We start from the raw sequence: 17,383 nt of genomic DNA, 5'->3' as shown, positions 1-17,383 counted from the left end.
AGCTGCTTTTTGGATTGAAAAAATTTCTTAACAATCTTGTGAAACGTTTTCACGTTGTGTAAATGTAAGACATTTAAGTAGATAGAAAAAACTACAAAGTTACTAAAGTATCTAACATGTGATCAGTGAAAAATGACGACACATTGTTTATTGTAACGTATTTTATTATGTATCTATCGCTTCTGTCAAGCATTATTACATATATTTTGTATGCATTTGCAGGGTGTACATGGAAGAAATCTCAGCAAATGGATTTTTTTAAAGAACTTTCACTTACTTCACTTTTTCCACTCGGTAGTGGCATCTTGTGGTGAGAATGCTAATTACGTGTCACGGTTGATTTAACCTGTATACTAAGTTAATGATTTTAATGAGATGTGATTCACATGTATGACGTCATAATTGAGCGCCTCCCTTTGGGGTTGGGCTATGTGTATAAATATGCACCATGAACACTTGTAATTTATCCTTGATAAAGGCCCAAACATGGGCCGAAACGTTGGCTGCACAAGTTAAAATAAAAACCTTTTTTCACGGAAATATTGGAGTGCGGGTCCCTATCTAAACATTGTATGCTAAAGCTTTGGCCCAGCACCCACAGTGACTTCAAGACTGGATCAGAGTGCGAGCGTTTGCTGATATATATATATATATATATATATATATATATATTTGCTTTAGATTGGGTGCATTTTTATAGCACCTTTAAAACAGAAGGTCATCAGATGTCCACTTAAATGTACTGTGAGTATGATGTAGAGAGGGATATTCTGAGACGATTTGTAATTGGTTTTCATTTTTTAATATTTGTGTTTTTTGAGTTATTTAGCTTTTTATTCAGCAGCTCTGCAGTTTGCAATTTCAGCAATCTGGTTGCTAGGGTCCAAATTACCCTAGCAACCATGCACTGATTTGAAAAAGAGACAGGAATATGAATAGGAGAGGCCTGAATAGAAAGATAAATCATAAAATGTAGCATTAACAATACATTTGTAGCCTTAAAGAGAATTTGTTTTTAGATGGGGTCAGTGACCCGCATTTGAAATCTAGAAATAGTCAAAGGCAAATAATTCAAAAACACAAAAAAATAATGAAGACCAGCTGAAAAATTGCTTGGAATTGGCCACTCTATAAAATACTAAAACTAGGGGGCGCTGTGGGGTGGCATTATGATTGGGTTTCTAATTGCTTTAAAGTTTCTTTATGAAAGGACCCTGTTTCCGTTCTGTTTAAGAGATGGGATAATTGGGATGAGAAACTGCACACAGACGCCATGCTTCTCTTGCTTCAAGAAGACAAATCTTATAAACACTTCTGCATTAGCAGACAAAGATCATGTCACATGACACTGCATCAGTATCAGATGAGCATGGGATCTGTAGGAGAGCACAGCCATTAATACATATTGTAGGGACCCATGGGGTTAATGTGCCCATATGGCTTTAAATCCCTACCCTTCCTCATTTCCCTAGTTGCTGGGCAAAAGCCCATGTTTCTAGTGTTAATCACATATCCCAGTTATTGGCCAGAGGAATTTAAAGATTTTCCAAGAATTTATGGGTATTGGAAAATTGCTGAGAATTCAATTTTCTTTCATTGGGCAGCGTTTTATGTTTGGGTTTGCATCCCCTTTAAACTTATGATTATCATTTTTGGACAGTGATACACAAGGTGCCATTAATACCCCTCACCTGGTGCAGTGACAGCACTTCCTGCTCAGTGATGTTTTTATTGCTCGCTGGGAATTCCTCTTTAAGCTGATTTGCATAATATATGGCCTTAAAGGGCCAGTAACATCCAGCAATAAAAATAACCCAAATACCTTTACCCACAACAGCCCCATACATAAAAATAGATTTCATAAATTGTTGTATTTTATTGACATAAAACAATCTACTTTCTTTGGCCCAGCCCACAGGTCGAGGGATTGGGGGAGAGGTGAAAGCAGTAAAGACATATCAATATAATGAGTTGGCAGGAAAAGAGAGAGTCATTTAAAAACATCGTTATTGCTTCCAACCCCCCCCTGACCCCAGTCAAGTGCATCTAAAAGCAAGAAACATCTATTTCCTAGAATCCCCTTTAATACTTGTAGCATCAACCTGAAATCAGGAACAAGTGAGTCCCCAGTGCTGAGGATAGTAGATTGTAAGCTCTTCAGGGCAGGGACATCACTCCCAGCTGCGTATTAACACACCTAGCACAGAGAAGGCAGCTGAACTGTTCTATTCATTTTTATTGATCATTTTCTCAATTTTTGAGAGCAAAGGCAGCACAGATAAGAATTTTTTTTTAAAGATGATTATCCTTTCTTGCACTGAGGGAGAGAGTGAGAGTAAATTATTCTTGTTTTAAACAGGTGAGTAACTTAATTTGGCCTTTCCTCGTGCCCAACAGCTCCATATACAGCACAAGTCTGTGACCGGAGTAAATCAAAAATGCAGTTTATTAAGGAAAGATTTTCGGACCCCTTTTACAGGATAAATTAGATGCTGATTTATGACATCATCAGGGGATTAGTAGCCATTAAACTACAGCTCTCAGAGCGATGAGAGGGGGTTGTAGTTCTACAACAGCAAGAGGACTATAAAGCTCATATCTCTGGTCTATAAGCGACATTATACAGAAATGTGTGTCATCAATAAGGGCTCAGCTCCCAGAATGCTCCATTAACCGTTATAGTTGTAGCTGGACGTTATGGAATTTATCACAACAAGAAAATAAATGACATAAATGATCCATGACACGTGTATAGCGATTCCCACTCCCAGAGCCGCCATGTTCAGGTTGAACGCCATGCGGGAATCGACTGCAGCTGATGTCACATCACCTTGATTTAGATCTTCTCGCGTCTGAAAAAAATGGGGGTTATTATCATATTGTATATGTATTACATCCCCTGTAATCCCACTGTATATGTACTACATTCCCTATAATGCCACTGTATCTGTACTACATCCCCTATAATCCCACTGTATATGTACTAAATCCCCCTATAATCCCACTGTATATGTACTACATCCCCTATAATCCCACTGTATATGTACTACATCCCCTATAATCCCACTGTATATGTACTACATCCCCTATAATCCCACTGTATATGTACTACATGCCCTATAATCCCACTGTATATGTACTAAATCCCCCTATAATCCCACTGTATATGTACTAAATCCCCCTATAATCCCACTGTATATGTACTACATCCCCTATAATCCCACTGTATATGTACTACATCCCCTATAATCCCACTGTATATGTACTACATGCCCTATAATCCCACTGTATATGTACTACATCCCCTATAATCCCACTGTATATGTACTACATCCCCTATAATCCCACTGTATATGTACTACATCCCCTATAATCCCACTGTATATGTACTACATGCCCTATAATCCCACTGTATATGTACTACATCCCCTATAATCCCACTGTATATGTACTACATGCCCTATAATCCCACTGTATATGTACTACATCCCCTATAATCCCACTGTATATGTACTACATCCCCTATAATATATTGCATTACAGCAACGTTTCAGGTCACACCTGACCCTTTGTCTGACAAAGGGTCAGGTGTGACCCGAAACATTGCTGTAATGCCCTAAAGGGTTCCAATAAAGGCATTTTAATTTTAAAAAGAAGGTGGTGCTGTTTCGTCTTGTACTACAAACTATATCCCCTATAATCCCACTGTACATATGCTACATCCCCTATAATCCCACTGTATATGCCCTCCATCCCCTATAAACCTACAGTATATATCCTACAAACCCTATAATGTGCTACATATGTATATGCCCTATTTTCCATAGAATCCAATTGAATATACCCTACACACCCTTTAATTCTACCACTGTACATACCCTACAAACCCTATAACCCCACTGTATATATGCACTATATGCCCTATAATCCCACTGTATATGTGTTACATCTTCTATAATCCCACTGTACATATTCTACACCCCCTATAATGCCACTTTTTATGCATTACAGCTTCTATGATCCTATTGAATATGCCCTACATCTCATATAATCCCACTTTATACACACTAAATCCCATATAATCCCACTGTATATGCATTACATGCCCTATAATCCCACTGTGGATGTACAGTTATTAGTAAGAATGTGAAAGTCATTATGAATGGGATCCATCACAAGAAAGACTGAAAGATCCAAAGTGATCATGATGTGTAAAAGTTGGGCCAATTAACTGCAACGTGAAGTAAAATTCATAAAAAAAAATCTGTCATGTCTGCATCATTCAGTGAGTCTAAACCCACATTTAGAATAAAGAATTATAATTCCACCACCTTGATAATCTCCATGTCCAGGCATGTGATGTGAGAGAGGGGGTTGGTAGATGAAATAGAACTCATATTGATGAGCCAAGTGTCAGTAATAGTAAAAAGGTGAAAGGATCTGGAGATACACCGGTCATGAACAGCAGTGCAGTTACTGCAGGTGGTACATTCCAGAGACAAGGGGAAGATCAGTTGATGAGGAACATTATTGGGCAAACAAATTATTCATGTTGTGAGTCCCAAATAATGAACTGGGTCAGTTGGTTCAACCAGTGTCTGCTACTGAATTAGCCTTGGGTAACTATTCTATATCTCTATGAAATGTTAAGGATGTTCCCTGTATGACATGGACACCTCAAGAATAACCAGGCCTTCCGTGGAATTTAATTGACACCTATCCTTGAGTGACCAAAGCTTGGCCATTGTAAATTTCCGTATTCTCATCAGTATTGGGCAACCTTTACTCTGACCCCAAAACGTCCATCAACCACTAGGAACCACAGGCTGGACATTCTTAAATTACACAAGTTGAGGTCCCTCAGGTTCTTCAAGCTTGGTCCCTCTCTATAAGGTGTCATTTTTTCCCCATTCACACACAATCATTTCCACATTCCCTGACTGCCCCAATCCATCCCCATCCTTTCATTAAGAGATGTAGAGCTCAGTTACCTTGCAAGAGAAGATAAGGGCAGCAATAGCAATGGGAAAGCAGCAACAGATGAGGCTAGCAATGGAGAATGCCATATAATCCTTGTAGGTACTCTGGGGCGTCATCATGCTACGTGGTTGGGTGTTGATCACAACAGTATGTTGAGAAGCTGCAGGTGATTGATGAAAATGAGCACCTGGTGCTGAGTTGGAGTAAAATGCATTATAATCTGGTGGTGGCATTTGCTTGGGATAATGATCCATTGTGGGATTGTGCTGTTGTCCATACATTCTTCAATGGGTCGTCTTCAAAGGAGGAACTGGTTTATATCTGTATATCAAGCAAGGTTATCTGCATAAACTTAATCCCAGCTCAGTCTCCTTTTCAAATGATTACTGGGTTGCCAAATGACTGGATATCTGATCGCTCGTAGATTTTCATATGAAGACCCCATGGACACACCCACCAATTGGCCTTCACTATAAGGAAATTGTTTTCTTTTATTTACCGTAAAGACCCAGTAAACTTTATATGTGAGTGAATCATTACCCAGGGATAGTGTTAAAGTGTCAAGAACAAAGAACTGTACCCATTTTGTGTATGTGTGACTTTTCCCCAGTACGTGACACCCCTCCAATACATGACACTAGGGATGCACCGAATCCAGGATTCGGTTCGGGATTCGGTCAGGATTCGGCCTTTTTAAGCAGGATTCGGGTTCGGCCGAATCCTTCTGCCTGGCCGAACTGAATCCGAATCCTAATTTGCATATCTAAATTAGAAGCTGGGAGGAAAATCACGTGACTTTTTGTCACAAAACAAGGAAGTAAAAAATGTTTTCCCCTTCCCACCCCTAATTTGCATATGCAAATTAGGGTTCGGATTCGGATGAATCTTTCGCAAATGATTCAGGGGTTCGACCGAATCCAAAAAAGTGGATTCGGTGCATCCCTACATGACACCCCTCCAATACAGCCCCAATAGCCCTAAAGGTTCCCCAAAAAGCAGTGCAGCAGGGTTGGTGGCCCCGTTACTCACCACTTCTCATGGAAGTCAATGAAAAGGTGGGCAGTTTCATGTGCTTTGGTGCTGTTTGGATTGCTACTCACAACTCCTAAAATTGTTCTTGTTCTGCTATTGAGAAGGACCTGGGGGTACCTGTGGACTCCACTGCTCAAATGGGATATTAGAGAAAGACCAGACAGGCAATTAAGTTGATAAAGAGAATGAAAGGGCTCAGTTTTAGGGTAAAGAGCTGAGGCTCCTCTTCAATTATTTTCAGCCACCAGGATCAGTGTTGGACTGGGCCAACTGGACACCAAGAAAAAAACCCAGTGGACTTCGGGGTCAGACCAGGCCTGTACTACCACTCCTGTCTCAAGCTCACTCCCCTGCTCGCATCACAAGTTCTTTCCCTCTGCCCAAATCCCAAGGTCTTTCCCCCTGCCTGGATCCCAAGCTCCTTCCCCCTGCCCGAATCCCAAGCTCGCAGAATGTGAATTAGGATGGGGTAGAACAGACACATGGTGGAGAAGGAGGAGATGTTAGAGTCTGAACCTACATTTAGAGAGGGGTTGGTAGATGAAGTAGTGCCCATATTTATGAGCGAAGTGTCAGTAACAGCAAGAAGGTAAAGGGTCTGGAGATACACAGGTCATGATGAATAGTAACAAGGTTACTGCAGATGGAATAGGAGCTCAAATTAAATATTGTGAGCAGGATCAGATAAACAGACAGTTCTTTAATAGGGTCAATTCTGCTTTATTGTTCGCAGTACCAGACTCTTGTGCTTGAACAGGTAACAAAACAAAATAAAACAAAATAAAACCTTTGCCACACTCAGGCTCTAACTAAATAACACACAGGGTAATTTCCCTCTCTACTACTGGTCCCTACTGAGATTCCCGGCCAAACATACAACTCCACAGAGTCCCAGTAACTCCTCAGAGTCCCTTTTCCTTTGGGAAAACAAACAGCAACACTCCAAACTGTCTCACCGAGATCCCAGGTCTCAACCCAATCTGTGTGTAGCTCAGTCTCACTCTGGGGCCCCTCTCTCTTGCAGCTCACACATCTAATTATTCCCCAGGTCAGACTCCCTACGGGAATGAACCCCCTCAGGACTGCTGTACATATGGGAGTAAGAGAGGAATCTAGGGAAAATATTTCTCCCTTCAAACTGTTCTCTAGTTACCAGTTCACAATGAGCCATCTGGCAATGAACCCTTGAGAGAACATCCACATTCCCTTTCAGATCTATGTTCCACTGTAAACTTAAAGTTTTGTAGGGCCAAGAACCATCCGGTGACTCGAGCATTCTTTTCTTTATTTTCTACCCAGCAGATAGTACTTGAGGGCCTCTAATGCCCACTGAATGGCAAGACATTCCCTTTCTACAATAGAGTATCTACTCTCAGCCTACTCTCAGCTTTCTGCTTAAGTAAACTACTGGGAGAGGACAGCCCCCAACATCTGAGGCATCAGTTTGCACAATGAACTCTTTCTGAAAACTTATTAACACTGGTTGCCTACAGAGGGAATTTTTTATCTCTATGAAATCTTTTTTATCCTCAGCTAACCACTTAACCGTTACTAAGCTCTAAGCAAAGTTAGGCACAGATCTAAGATAGTAACCTACTATCCCCAGGAAGGCTCTCACTTGTTTCTTTGTGATGGGCTGGAGCCACTTTTATATTGCCTCCACTTTATTTATTTGAGGCCATATTACCCATCCCTTCAAATTACATAGCCTTAGTATTTGGCTACTTCCATTCCTACATGTTTTAGGGTTTTAGTAATAGAGTCTAACACCACCTGTACTTTTGCTAAGTGAGAGTTCTAATCAGGGCTGAAGATAACCGTTATTTATCCAGATAAGGTGAGGCATAGGGATTATTCGGTTTAAGAACACAGGCCATTAGCCTTTGAAAGGTAGCTGGGGCCCCATGTAAACCAAAAGGCAGTACACTGTATTGGAAAAGACTCTCAGAAGTAGAAGAGTCTCTTTTCTTTAGCCGCATCTGTTAGTGGTACCAGCCAATACCCTTTTGTGAGATCTAGAGTTGTGAGGTAACTAGCGGGGCTTAGTCTTTCTATGAGTTCTTCTACCCTAGGCATATGGGATAGGCATCACATTTTGAGACTTCATTCAGTTTACAAGTAATTCAGCATGACCCAGAGGCACCAGCTCTGGTACAAGGACCTCCTGTGGCATTTTAAGTAAATGATACATTTGCACCTGTTTTCTCTTATCAGGTTGCAGTGCCTTATAGTTTACTTCATCAGCTTTTTCAATAACTTCATATGGCCCCTGCCATTTGCCCATGAACTCACTTTCACCTCTGGTGAGTTGACTACCAAGACTTTATCACCAGGATTAAAGGTCCTTACTGTTGCAGACCTATTGTAAATCCTTCTTTGGACCTCCTGGGCTTGGGCCATGTGTTCCTTTACCATAGGTAACAAAAGCTGCAACCGACTCCTGCATTTAAGCAATGAGTTCTACCACCTGATAGGGGTAGCCTCTTGTTCCTAAGTTTCCTTAGCTACATCTAGCAGACCCCTGGGGTGTCTCCTATACAGTAATTCAAATGGCAAGAACCCAGTAGAGGCTTGTGACACCTACCTGATTGAGAACAACAAAAATGGCATTAAGCAGTCCCAATTTTTCCCAACTTTATTTACAACTTTTTTCACCATGACTTTCAGGATCTTAAACCTTTCCACCAAGCCTTCAGTTTGAGGGTGGAAAACTGAGGTATGCAAGTGCTTAATACTAGTGATGGGCGAATTTATTCGGCAGGCGCGAATTTGTGGCGAATTTGCGCTATTCGCCACCAGCGAATAAATTCGCGAAACGCCCGCGAAAAGTTCGCGACAAAAATTCGCGTCAAAAATTCGCCGGCGTCAAAAAAATATTTTCCGAAAAACGGGCGCCGGCGCCAAAAACGGGCGCCTGCGTCAAAAAGACGAGCGCCAGCGTCAAAAACGGGCGCCGGCGTCAAAAATTTCGCGCAAAATTTGCGAATTTTTCGGCAAAGCAAAACGACGGAAATGCGCCCATTACTACTTAATACCTAAAACATAAAGGGTGTGCTTTAATCTGTCAGAATTTCTTCAGGTGTTCCCACCCTAGAAAACAAATGGACCAGCTCTTTGGCTACACAGTTTTTCTGAAGTATCCCTTAAAAGCACTGCTTCAGGATATCGGGTTGCATAATCCAATATTACACGTATGTTTTGGTGCCCCCTTGTGGATTTTGGCAGGAGACTGACCAAATCCATAGCAACCCTCTCAAATGGTACCTCAATGAAAATGGGACAGTTGGGAGATATGCCATTGCCACACAGGTTCACATTCAGGGTCTAACTAAATAATACACAGGGTATTTTCCCTCTCTCCTACTGGTCTCTACTGAGATTCCCAACCAAACACCAAACATACAACTCCACAGAGTCCCAGTAACGTCACAGAGTCCCTTTTCCTTTGGGAAAACAAACAGCAACACTCCAAACTGTCTCGCCCAGATCCCAGGTCTCAACGGTCTCAGTGTGTAGCTCAGTCTCACTCTGGGGCCACTCAATCTCTGACAGTCGGATCAATGTAGTTGTAACCTGCGATTTCTCCGTCACTTCAGTTTTATGTAAAACATCCGACACGTCGCGTGCTTTAAGTCGCATTGCGAAGTGTCGGGTCCAAAGGCATAATTTAGTCCTGCCCTTAAAGGAAAACTAAACCCCCCACGGTGATAAGTCCCCACTGGCCCCCCTCCCTGCCTTCCACTGCTCAGTGTTACCCCAGAATTGCGTCCCCTGTAGGATTACTGACCGCAAATGCTGAGCCAGCGCAGAGGAGCTCACGGGCGCCATCTTCGGTAATCCTCGTAAAGTGAACGGCGTATCGGTGCATGCACAGTTGGAGCAGTTTTCCGGTTCGTTACAACTGCACATGAGCCGGAAGTGGCGGAAATTGCAGAAGTGGCGGAAAAAGACGCGAAGATTACCAAAGTGCCGGAAGATGGCGCCGGTGAGCTCCGCTGCACTCACCCTGCATTTGCCGTTAATAATCCTACAGGGGACACAATTATAGGAATACACTTAACAGGGGGGAGGCAGGGAGGGGGGCCAGCGGAGGGGGACCAGTGGGGACTTATCACCGTGGGCGGTTTAGTTCTCCTTTAAAAGGGTAGTTCACATTTAAAGGAATTGTTAGTATGATGCAGAGAGTGATATTCTGAGACAATTTGCAATTGGTTTTCATGTTTTATTATTTGCAGTTTTTGACTTATTTAGCTTTTTATTCAGCAGCTCTTCAGTTTGTAGATTTAGCCATCTGGTTGCTAGGGTGCAAATGACCCTAGCAACCATGCCTTGATTTAAATAAGAGACTGTAATATGAATAAGAGAGGCCTGAATAGAAAGAGGAGTAATAAAAAGTAACAATAACAATACATTTGTGGCCTTACAGAGCATTTGTTTTTTAGATGGGGTCAGTGACCCCCATTTGAAAGCTGGAAAGAGACGAAATAATTCAAAAACTGTAAAACAATAAATAATGAAGAGCAATTAAAAAGTTGCTTGGAATGAATGATTCTATAACATACTAACAGTTAACTTGAAGGTGAGCCTTTTGCATTTCTACCAAACCATAGTATTTAATTCCTTCTCATTAAAGACTACAGAATTAATTTTTTTCATTTCCGAGATGTTTAATAGTTAATAAGCAAGTTTCCTAAAACAAACATTAGTTGCACATAGACTGCAGTTCACGGTAGGACAGCGCTCTCTGGTGGTGGGAAATAAAAGGGCTGATTTCCACTGTCATTGGTTCTGAGGGTTGAAGTTCGACAGCATCCGGCTGAAAATAATGGCCTATAAGATATGACATTAAACCAAATGTGTGTTTCCCAGAATCCTCTGCTGTGAGTCCATTAACCCTGTCCATAGAGAGACTGAATGTAATTATATTGAATGATATAATAAATGAAAATAGAGATGGACAAGACATTTAGAAGCAGCCCCACTCCCAGTGCCACCATGTTTAGGATGAGCGCCATGCGGGAATCACTATCGGCAGAGACCATGTCACCTCGAATTATATCTTCTCTGGTCTGAAAAAATAGAAGGATGTCATATATCTGATTACTGTTATTTCTTTCAAATAAACAATCGTTGACATCCCCTTTAATCCCATTGTATATGAGCTAAATCCCCTATAATCACCCTGTATATGAGCTATATCACCTATAATCTCACAGTATATTTACACTACATTCCTTATAATCACAATATATATGCACTATATAACCCTATAATCCCACTGTATATAAAATAAATTCCCTATAATCTCACTGTATATGTGCTACATCCCATATAATCCCACCGTATATAAAATAAATTCCATATAATCTCACTGTATATGAGCTAAATCCTCTATAATCCCACTGTATATAAAATAAATTCCATATAATCTCACTGTATATGAGCTAAATCCCCTATAATCCCACTGTATATCAAATAAATTCCCTATAATCTCACTGTATATGAGCTAAATCCCCTATAATCCCACTGTATATAAAATAAATTCCCTATAATCTCACTGTATATGAGCTAAATCCCCTATAATCTCACTGTATATAAAATAAATTCCCTATAATCCCACTGTATATAAAATAAATTCCCTATAATCTCTCTGTATATGAGCTAAATCCCCTATAATCTCACTGTATATAAAATAAATTCCCTATAATCTCACTGTATATGTGCTACATCCCTTATAATCCCAATGAGCAGCTACCTCTAAAATTGTCTTTTGCCTACCCCTAGTCTGCACCTCTGAGTCTTACTCCCCTTCCTTCCCTCTGTCACCCTCCTCTCCATAGCTGTCCCCTCCCTCCTCTCTCCTCTGTCGCTTACCCCTCTGTCGCTCTCTCCTCCCTCCCCTCTGTCGCTCTCTCCTCCCTCTCCTTTGTCGCTCTCCCCTCCATTCTTTCATCCTCCCCTCTGTCCCTGTCCCCTCCTCTCCCCTCCCCTCCCTCCCCTCCATCACTCTCCCCTCCCTCCACTCCATCACTCTCCCCTCCATCACTCTCCCCTTCCTCCCCTCCATCACTCTCCCCTCCATCACTCTCCCCTCCTTCCCCTCCATTTCCTCTCTATCCAAGATGGGGAGTTACCAGCCAGGTTGCTTAGGGTGCGCTGCCAGCCAGGCCCCGGCCCTACTTCTTCCCCATTTACACACAATCATTTCCACATTCCCTGACTGAGCCAATCTATTCCCACTCCTCTCCTTAAGAGACGCAGAGCTCATTTACCTTGAATGAGAAGATAAGGGCAGCGATGCCAATGGGCAGGCAGCAGCAGATGAGGTTGACAATGGAGCATCCCAAATAATCCTTGTAGCTACGCCCAACTGGCTGGATGTTCATGACAACGGCATGTTGAGAAGCTGAGGGGGGCTGAATAAAATGAGCAGTGGGTCCTGAATTTGTGTAAAGTGGGGGATCATCAGAATAATCTCCCGTTGGAATCATTTTAGGATATTCATCTTGATAATTCATATTTGGCACTGAGTGGTGGAGACTTTCTTCAATGGATTCCTTCAAACTGATTTCTCTTCTTGTATCAGCAAATTGATCAATTATTGAAAATATTGAATATGGCGCCTGAGTGAGAGGAGGATGGAATTGAAGCTCCAGAGCGTTACCATAAAAATGCGCAGGTTTAAGAGTCTATAGGAGTAAAGGTAAACTGACCTATAAAACGCTCAATGCTTCCTCAGATCCCAAAAGCTTTTTTAGGATTCGCTGCAGAGGATCTTTGTTTCTGAAGTTGTGACAGAAGGTTTAACTAACCTGAGAGTCTGAAACGTTATTTAAGGTGACGAGATAAAACCGCTGCAAATAATTAACTCGTCAGTATATAAAAGCTGGTCAGGAGATATGGGAATATTTACAAAGAGCTTTTCCTAATCAAATAGACAAACTTTAGAGAACTTGCTGGGATTACTTCACTCACTGAGCAGCGGATCAAGCTGAAAGATCTGATCATTTAAATATACGGCTGAAACTGACACAAAGATACTTTCTACAGCTCAGATACACAACACAATATCTTCACCTCACACTAAGACCTTTTGCTTTGCTGGATGTGATTGTGAGCAGTGCGGAATTCCCATGGTGATGTTGAGAGGGAAAGAAAAGGCGCCATTTTCCTAATGTCATGAACCTAAGGGGCTTATTTACTAAACTCTGAATGCAAAGATCACGAAAAATTCATGTTTTTTTTTTATAAAATCGAACTTTTAAAAAAATCACGAATTTTTCGGAATTTATTAAACCCCGAGGATGGAAAAGTCCGAATCTGAAAATCCGGCATCTCAGCCCTGTCAAGATTTTTCGTCTGACAATCCAAAAAAATCGTGAAAACTGGATGAAAAATCTGGAAAAATCGTGACAATCTTATTTTTCATGATTTTTTCAGATTCTGTCCTGCAAATTTTTTTTCCAGAAAGTGTATTAATAAATAAACCCAAAAAACCCTTGCAGATTTAGCTGGAGTTTTTTTCAGAAAATATTGAGATGTATTCGGACTGTGATAAATAACTCCCTAAGAGGTTATTTACTACACTCTGAATGCAAAAATCACGAAAAATTTGTGATTCTTTTTTTTATAAAATCTGACTTTTAAAAAAATCACGAATTTTTCGGAATTTATTAAACCCCGAGGATGGAAAAGTCAGAATCTGAAAATCCGGCATCTCAGCCCTGTCAAGGTTGCATATAAGTCAATGGGAGAAGTCCCAATGATTTTTTGATGTGCGCTGGGTTTTTGGCAATACCCCGAAGTTTTCAGGCTGACAAATCCAAAAAAATCGTGAAAACTGGATAAAAAATCTTTAAAAATCATGAAAATCTTATTTTTCATGATTTTTTCAGATTCTGTCTCGCCAATTTTTTTTCCGTGAAAGTGTTTTAATAAATAAGCCCAAAAAACCCTTGCAGATTTAGTTGGAGTTTTTTTCAGAAAATATTGAGATATATTCGGACTGTGATAAATAACCCCCTAAGAGGTTTCCTAGACTCCGAATGCAAAAATCACGAAAAATTTGTGATTTTTTTTTAATAAAATCAGACTTTTAAAAAAATCAAAAATTTTTCGGAATTTATTAAACCTCCGAGGATAGAAAAGTCAGAATCTGTAAATCCGGCATCTCAGACCTATCGAGGTTGCATATAAATCAATGGGAGAAGTCACAATGATTTTTTGATGTGCGCTGGGTTTTTTGCAGTACCCCGAAGTTTTCAGGTAAAATTCGGCTGAAAAATAGTGAAAATCGGATGAAAATCTGACAAAATTGTGAAAATCATATTTTTCAAGATTTTTTTTCGGTTTCTCAAAAAACTAAGATTCAATACTGAAAAACCCGATCAAACGACCAGAGACAAGGTTATAAAGACTATGTTCTGTTTTCGAAGAAAATGCAAAGAACGGTGTCATGGTCGGCACCCTAAACCAGTACCGGTGCCAAGCTCCTTGGTCTCGGCTTCATCAGTAGTGTGACCGCCTTTGGCTTCGGGAAGAGCCTTCATCGTACTCAGATGCCACCTGGACTTTTCGAGAGGAGCAAGGCGAGGAGTTCTGGCAAGCAAAGGGGCACGACAGCTGTAAAAGTCAGTTAGGCCGAAGGTCGCGGTACAACAGGATAAGGCAGAATCGGAGTCAGGCAGGCAGGGTCGAGGCAGGCGGATAACTAGGATCGTCAGGAAGGCAAAGGGTCAAAACCGGGTAATCAATCAGATGGGTTGAGGCAGAATCAGAGTCAAATAACAGGCAGAGGTCAAACTGGAACGTCAAACAGGAGGGTTAAGCAGAATGAAGGTCGGTTTCAGGCAAGGGTCAGGTTCCAGAGATCAGAGTAGTCAAACAGGCAGGCAGGGGTCAAAACAGGTAAACAGAATCAGGTTCAAGCAGAATAGCAACAGCTAACAGCACCAGGAAACAAATCCTATCACGGGCCTGTGGTTTAAACTGGCCATTTATACTTTCAAATTTGGCGCCATTGCGCGCTGGCATCATCACGCCAGCGGGCCTGCGCCTTTAAAGAACAAGGAAACAAGGAAACAAGATGGCGCCGGACACAGAGTGGAGTCCCCGCCGCACCACTGGACCACTAGGGTGAGTTCTATTTATTACAAACGGCCTCCTATACCCAGTTCTAGATCTAGATCACCTCTTTTTGAGGCTGGAGCTTCATATAGCCACTTATCTCTTGTTGTAAGAGTTTTACTTCCTTTCTCTTTAGGAAACAAATGAAGTCACATAATTGACATTATATTTAAAAAAAAAAGTCATGATCTATTGTTTTCACATTGTTCCTGACATATTTAACTTTAAATTCGCAAAGTCTTTATTAAGAAATAACTTACCGATACTTCTCTTTATAAAAGGCGACAGGGCGACGAACCATCATGCGGTACTCGATTTCTCCTCCCTGCCTTCTATAGGAGATAGCCAGGGAGGAGAAGTTGAGGGCCGCACCATGGATTGACACCCTGTGGCCTTTTCTGAAGAGGAGCGCAAGTGGAGTAGCGGTAAGTGATTTTAAAGTTAAAAATGTCTTGGTGTTTTTTTTCCGTTATATACAAACAAATTCTTTTTGAAATAAATTTGATGTTAATGGTCCTTTAACCTTTTGGGAAGAGTGGCTTTTTGTAAAATGTTGATATTTCCAAAAATCCCATACCACCTTTTCAACCTTCCTATTCTATTAAAACATGCAGATGTTAAAAAATTGGACAATCATTTATCAAAATTCTCATGGCAAAATAAACAACACCAAGATTGCTTTATCAAAATTGAGAAATATCAAATTGTAGATATTTGATCGAATGGATCTCAGGAAAGGAGATTTATACCAATTTGAGATTAGAGTCAGGAGAGCATATCGTGTCTTATTTGCATATAGATGGAAAAATCAACATGTAAATACTAAAAGGAATGTACTCTATAGAGATACAATTGTTACATGGAAGACCCTCTTCAAACTTAATGGGTATAATTATTTAATTTCAGTTACCATTTAATTTGCTACTTTTCTAAAAATGAAAGAAATCTCTTAATATCTCCCGTAATGGTGGTGCTGGTCCTCCGTCGACACGGCAAGATTCCTTAGCAACCGTAGAAAATTGACGGATCCGCACACACACTATTATCTGCAGTCGGGGATGTGGCCCCACTTTTTATTAATATACCACCAAAAAGATCAACGTTTCAGGGGGATTCAACCTTCATCAGGATTAGAAACTGCTATCAAGCATTGCTTTGAATTTCTGTATTGATTCTCTCGTCAATAATATTGATATTTTGTGATATATCTGAATGGCAACACTTCAATAAAAACAATTGAAAAAGAAACTTAATCCCGCAATAATCAATAGGTTCCCAAGTGGCTTGATATCTGCCGCCAGCAGGTTTTTATGAGAAAAGCCCAGAAACACATCCGTTTATTGGTTCCCATAATAAGGAAGCGGTTTTCCTTGAAGTACAATAAAAGACCTATAAACGTGTATTTAAGTGAATCATTATCTACGAACAACGGAAACCAGGAAATATGTCCATGGGAACCTGCTCTAGTAAGTCATACATTTTAACCCATTGCATAGGAATTGTACGTGTTCAGTGTTGGAGATCTATTGCAAGAGAAGATTAAGTGGTGCAAGTTGGCACCCACCAAGAAAAGGGCCACGTGCAAACCCACCACAGCTCTGTGACCCCTTTGCAGTTTAGGGGCTCATTATGATACTGTATATTCCCCCAATAAGTATTTGCAACAGGCAAAGATAAAAAATGGAAAGAGGACACCGTCTCTATTGCCTTGCGCGTCTCATGCTCTCCGAGCACAAGGAACATGAAATGCATAAGACAATAGAGATTTCTAATTGAAGTTTTTTTGTTTTTAACTTTACTTTTTGGTGACTTTCATCGTTTTTTGAATCCCCATGTTTCACTAACATGCGAAGTTGCGTCCAGGGCGCCTAACGCTGGCGAAGTTGCAATAGCGTTAATTTGGCAAGTCGAGTCAAGTTGCACTAGCGTTGGCTAATTTGCATACGGCGCCAAGTTAAAGTACAATGAACGTATATGTTGCAGCAAATACATTACACAAGCCCAGGAAACCTTAATAAAATTAAATAAAGTTGTTATATTGCCCTACACATGAGCCCAGTGTATAGTTTATGTGCCATATGTTAGGAAACATTTTACAGACTTTTGCAGCCTATCACCCTGAAAAAAGTAAAAGACGCCAGTGTTTTTTGGGACTTAGAAAAATTTGTAACTAAATTTTGAGCAAGTCCTATCTACTCTATTGCACTTTGTCTGGCTGAGGCGGTGAAGGCAACCACCATCAAGG

At 40.8% G+C, this 17,383-nt stretch overlaps 2 protein-coding genes across 2 annotated transcripts; both read right to left on the bottom strand.

The window, feature by feature from the left end:
• Nucleotides 1-2,276: 2,276 nt before the first annotated feature.
• LOC121395791 (transmembrane protein 91-like) lies at nucleotides 2,277-5,252 on the bottom strand. Its single transcript, XM_041570074.1, has 2 exons — nucleotides 4,992-5,252; nucleotides 2,277-2,852 (listed from the first exon to the last, which is right to left on the bottom strand). The coding sequence occupies exons 1-2, from the start codon at nucleotides 5,232-5,234 to the stop codon at nucleotides 2,670-2,672; spliced, it is 426 nt and encodes a 141-aa protein (XP_041426008.1). The 5' UTR covers nucleotides 5,235-5,252; the 3' UTR covers nucleotides 2,277-2,669.
• Nucleotides 5,253-10,754: 5,502 nt separating this feature from the next.
• LOC121395790 (synapse differentiation-inducing gene protein 1-like) lies at nucleotides 10,755-12,781 on the bottom strand. The gene is made up of 2 exons (XM_041570073.1): nucleotides 12,285-12,781; nucleotides 10,755-11,081 (listed from the first exon to the last, which is right to left on the bottom strand). Exons 1-2 carry the CDS (start codon nucleotides 12,528-12,530, stop codon nucleotides 10,902-10,904), a joined length of 426 nt encoding a protein of 141 aa, XP_041426007.1. The 5' UTR covers nucleotides 12,531-12,781; the 3' UTR covers nucleotides 10,755-10,901.
• Nucleotides 12,782-17,383: the final 4,602 nt, after the last annotated feature.

This window comes from Xenopus laevis, chromosome 7L, assembly GCF_017654675.1.
Source record: "Xenopus laevis strain J_2021 chromosome 7L, Xenopus_laevis_v10.1, whole genome shotgun sequence".
Lineage (NCBI taxonomy): Eukaryota > Metazoa > Chordata > Amphibia > Anura > Pipidae > Xenopus > Xenopus laevis.
This window is presented reverse-complemented; position numbering and strand designations above follow the sequence as displayed.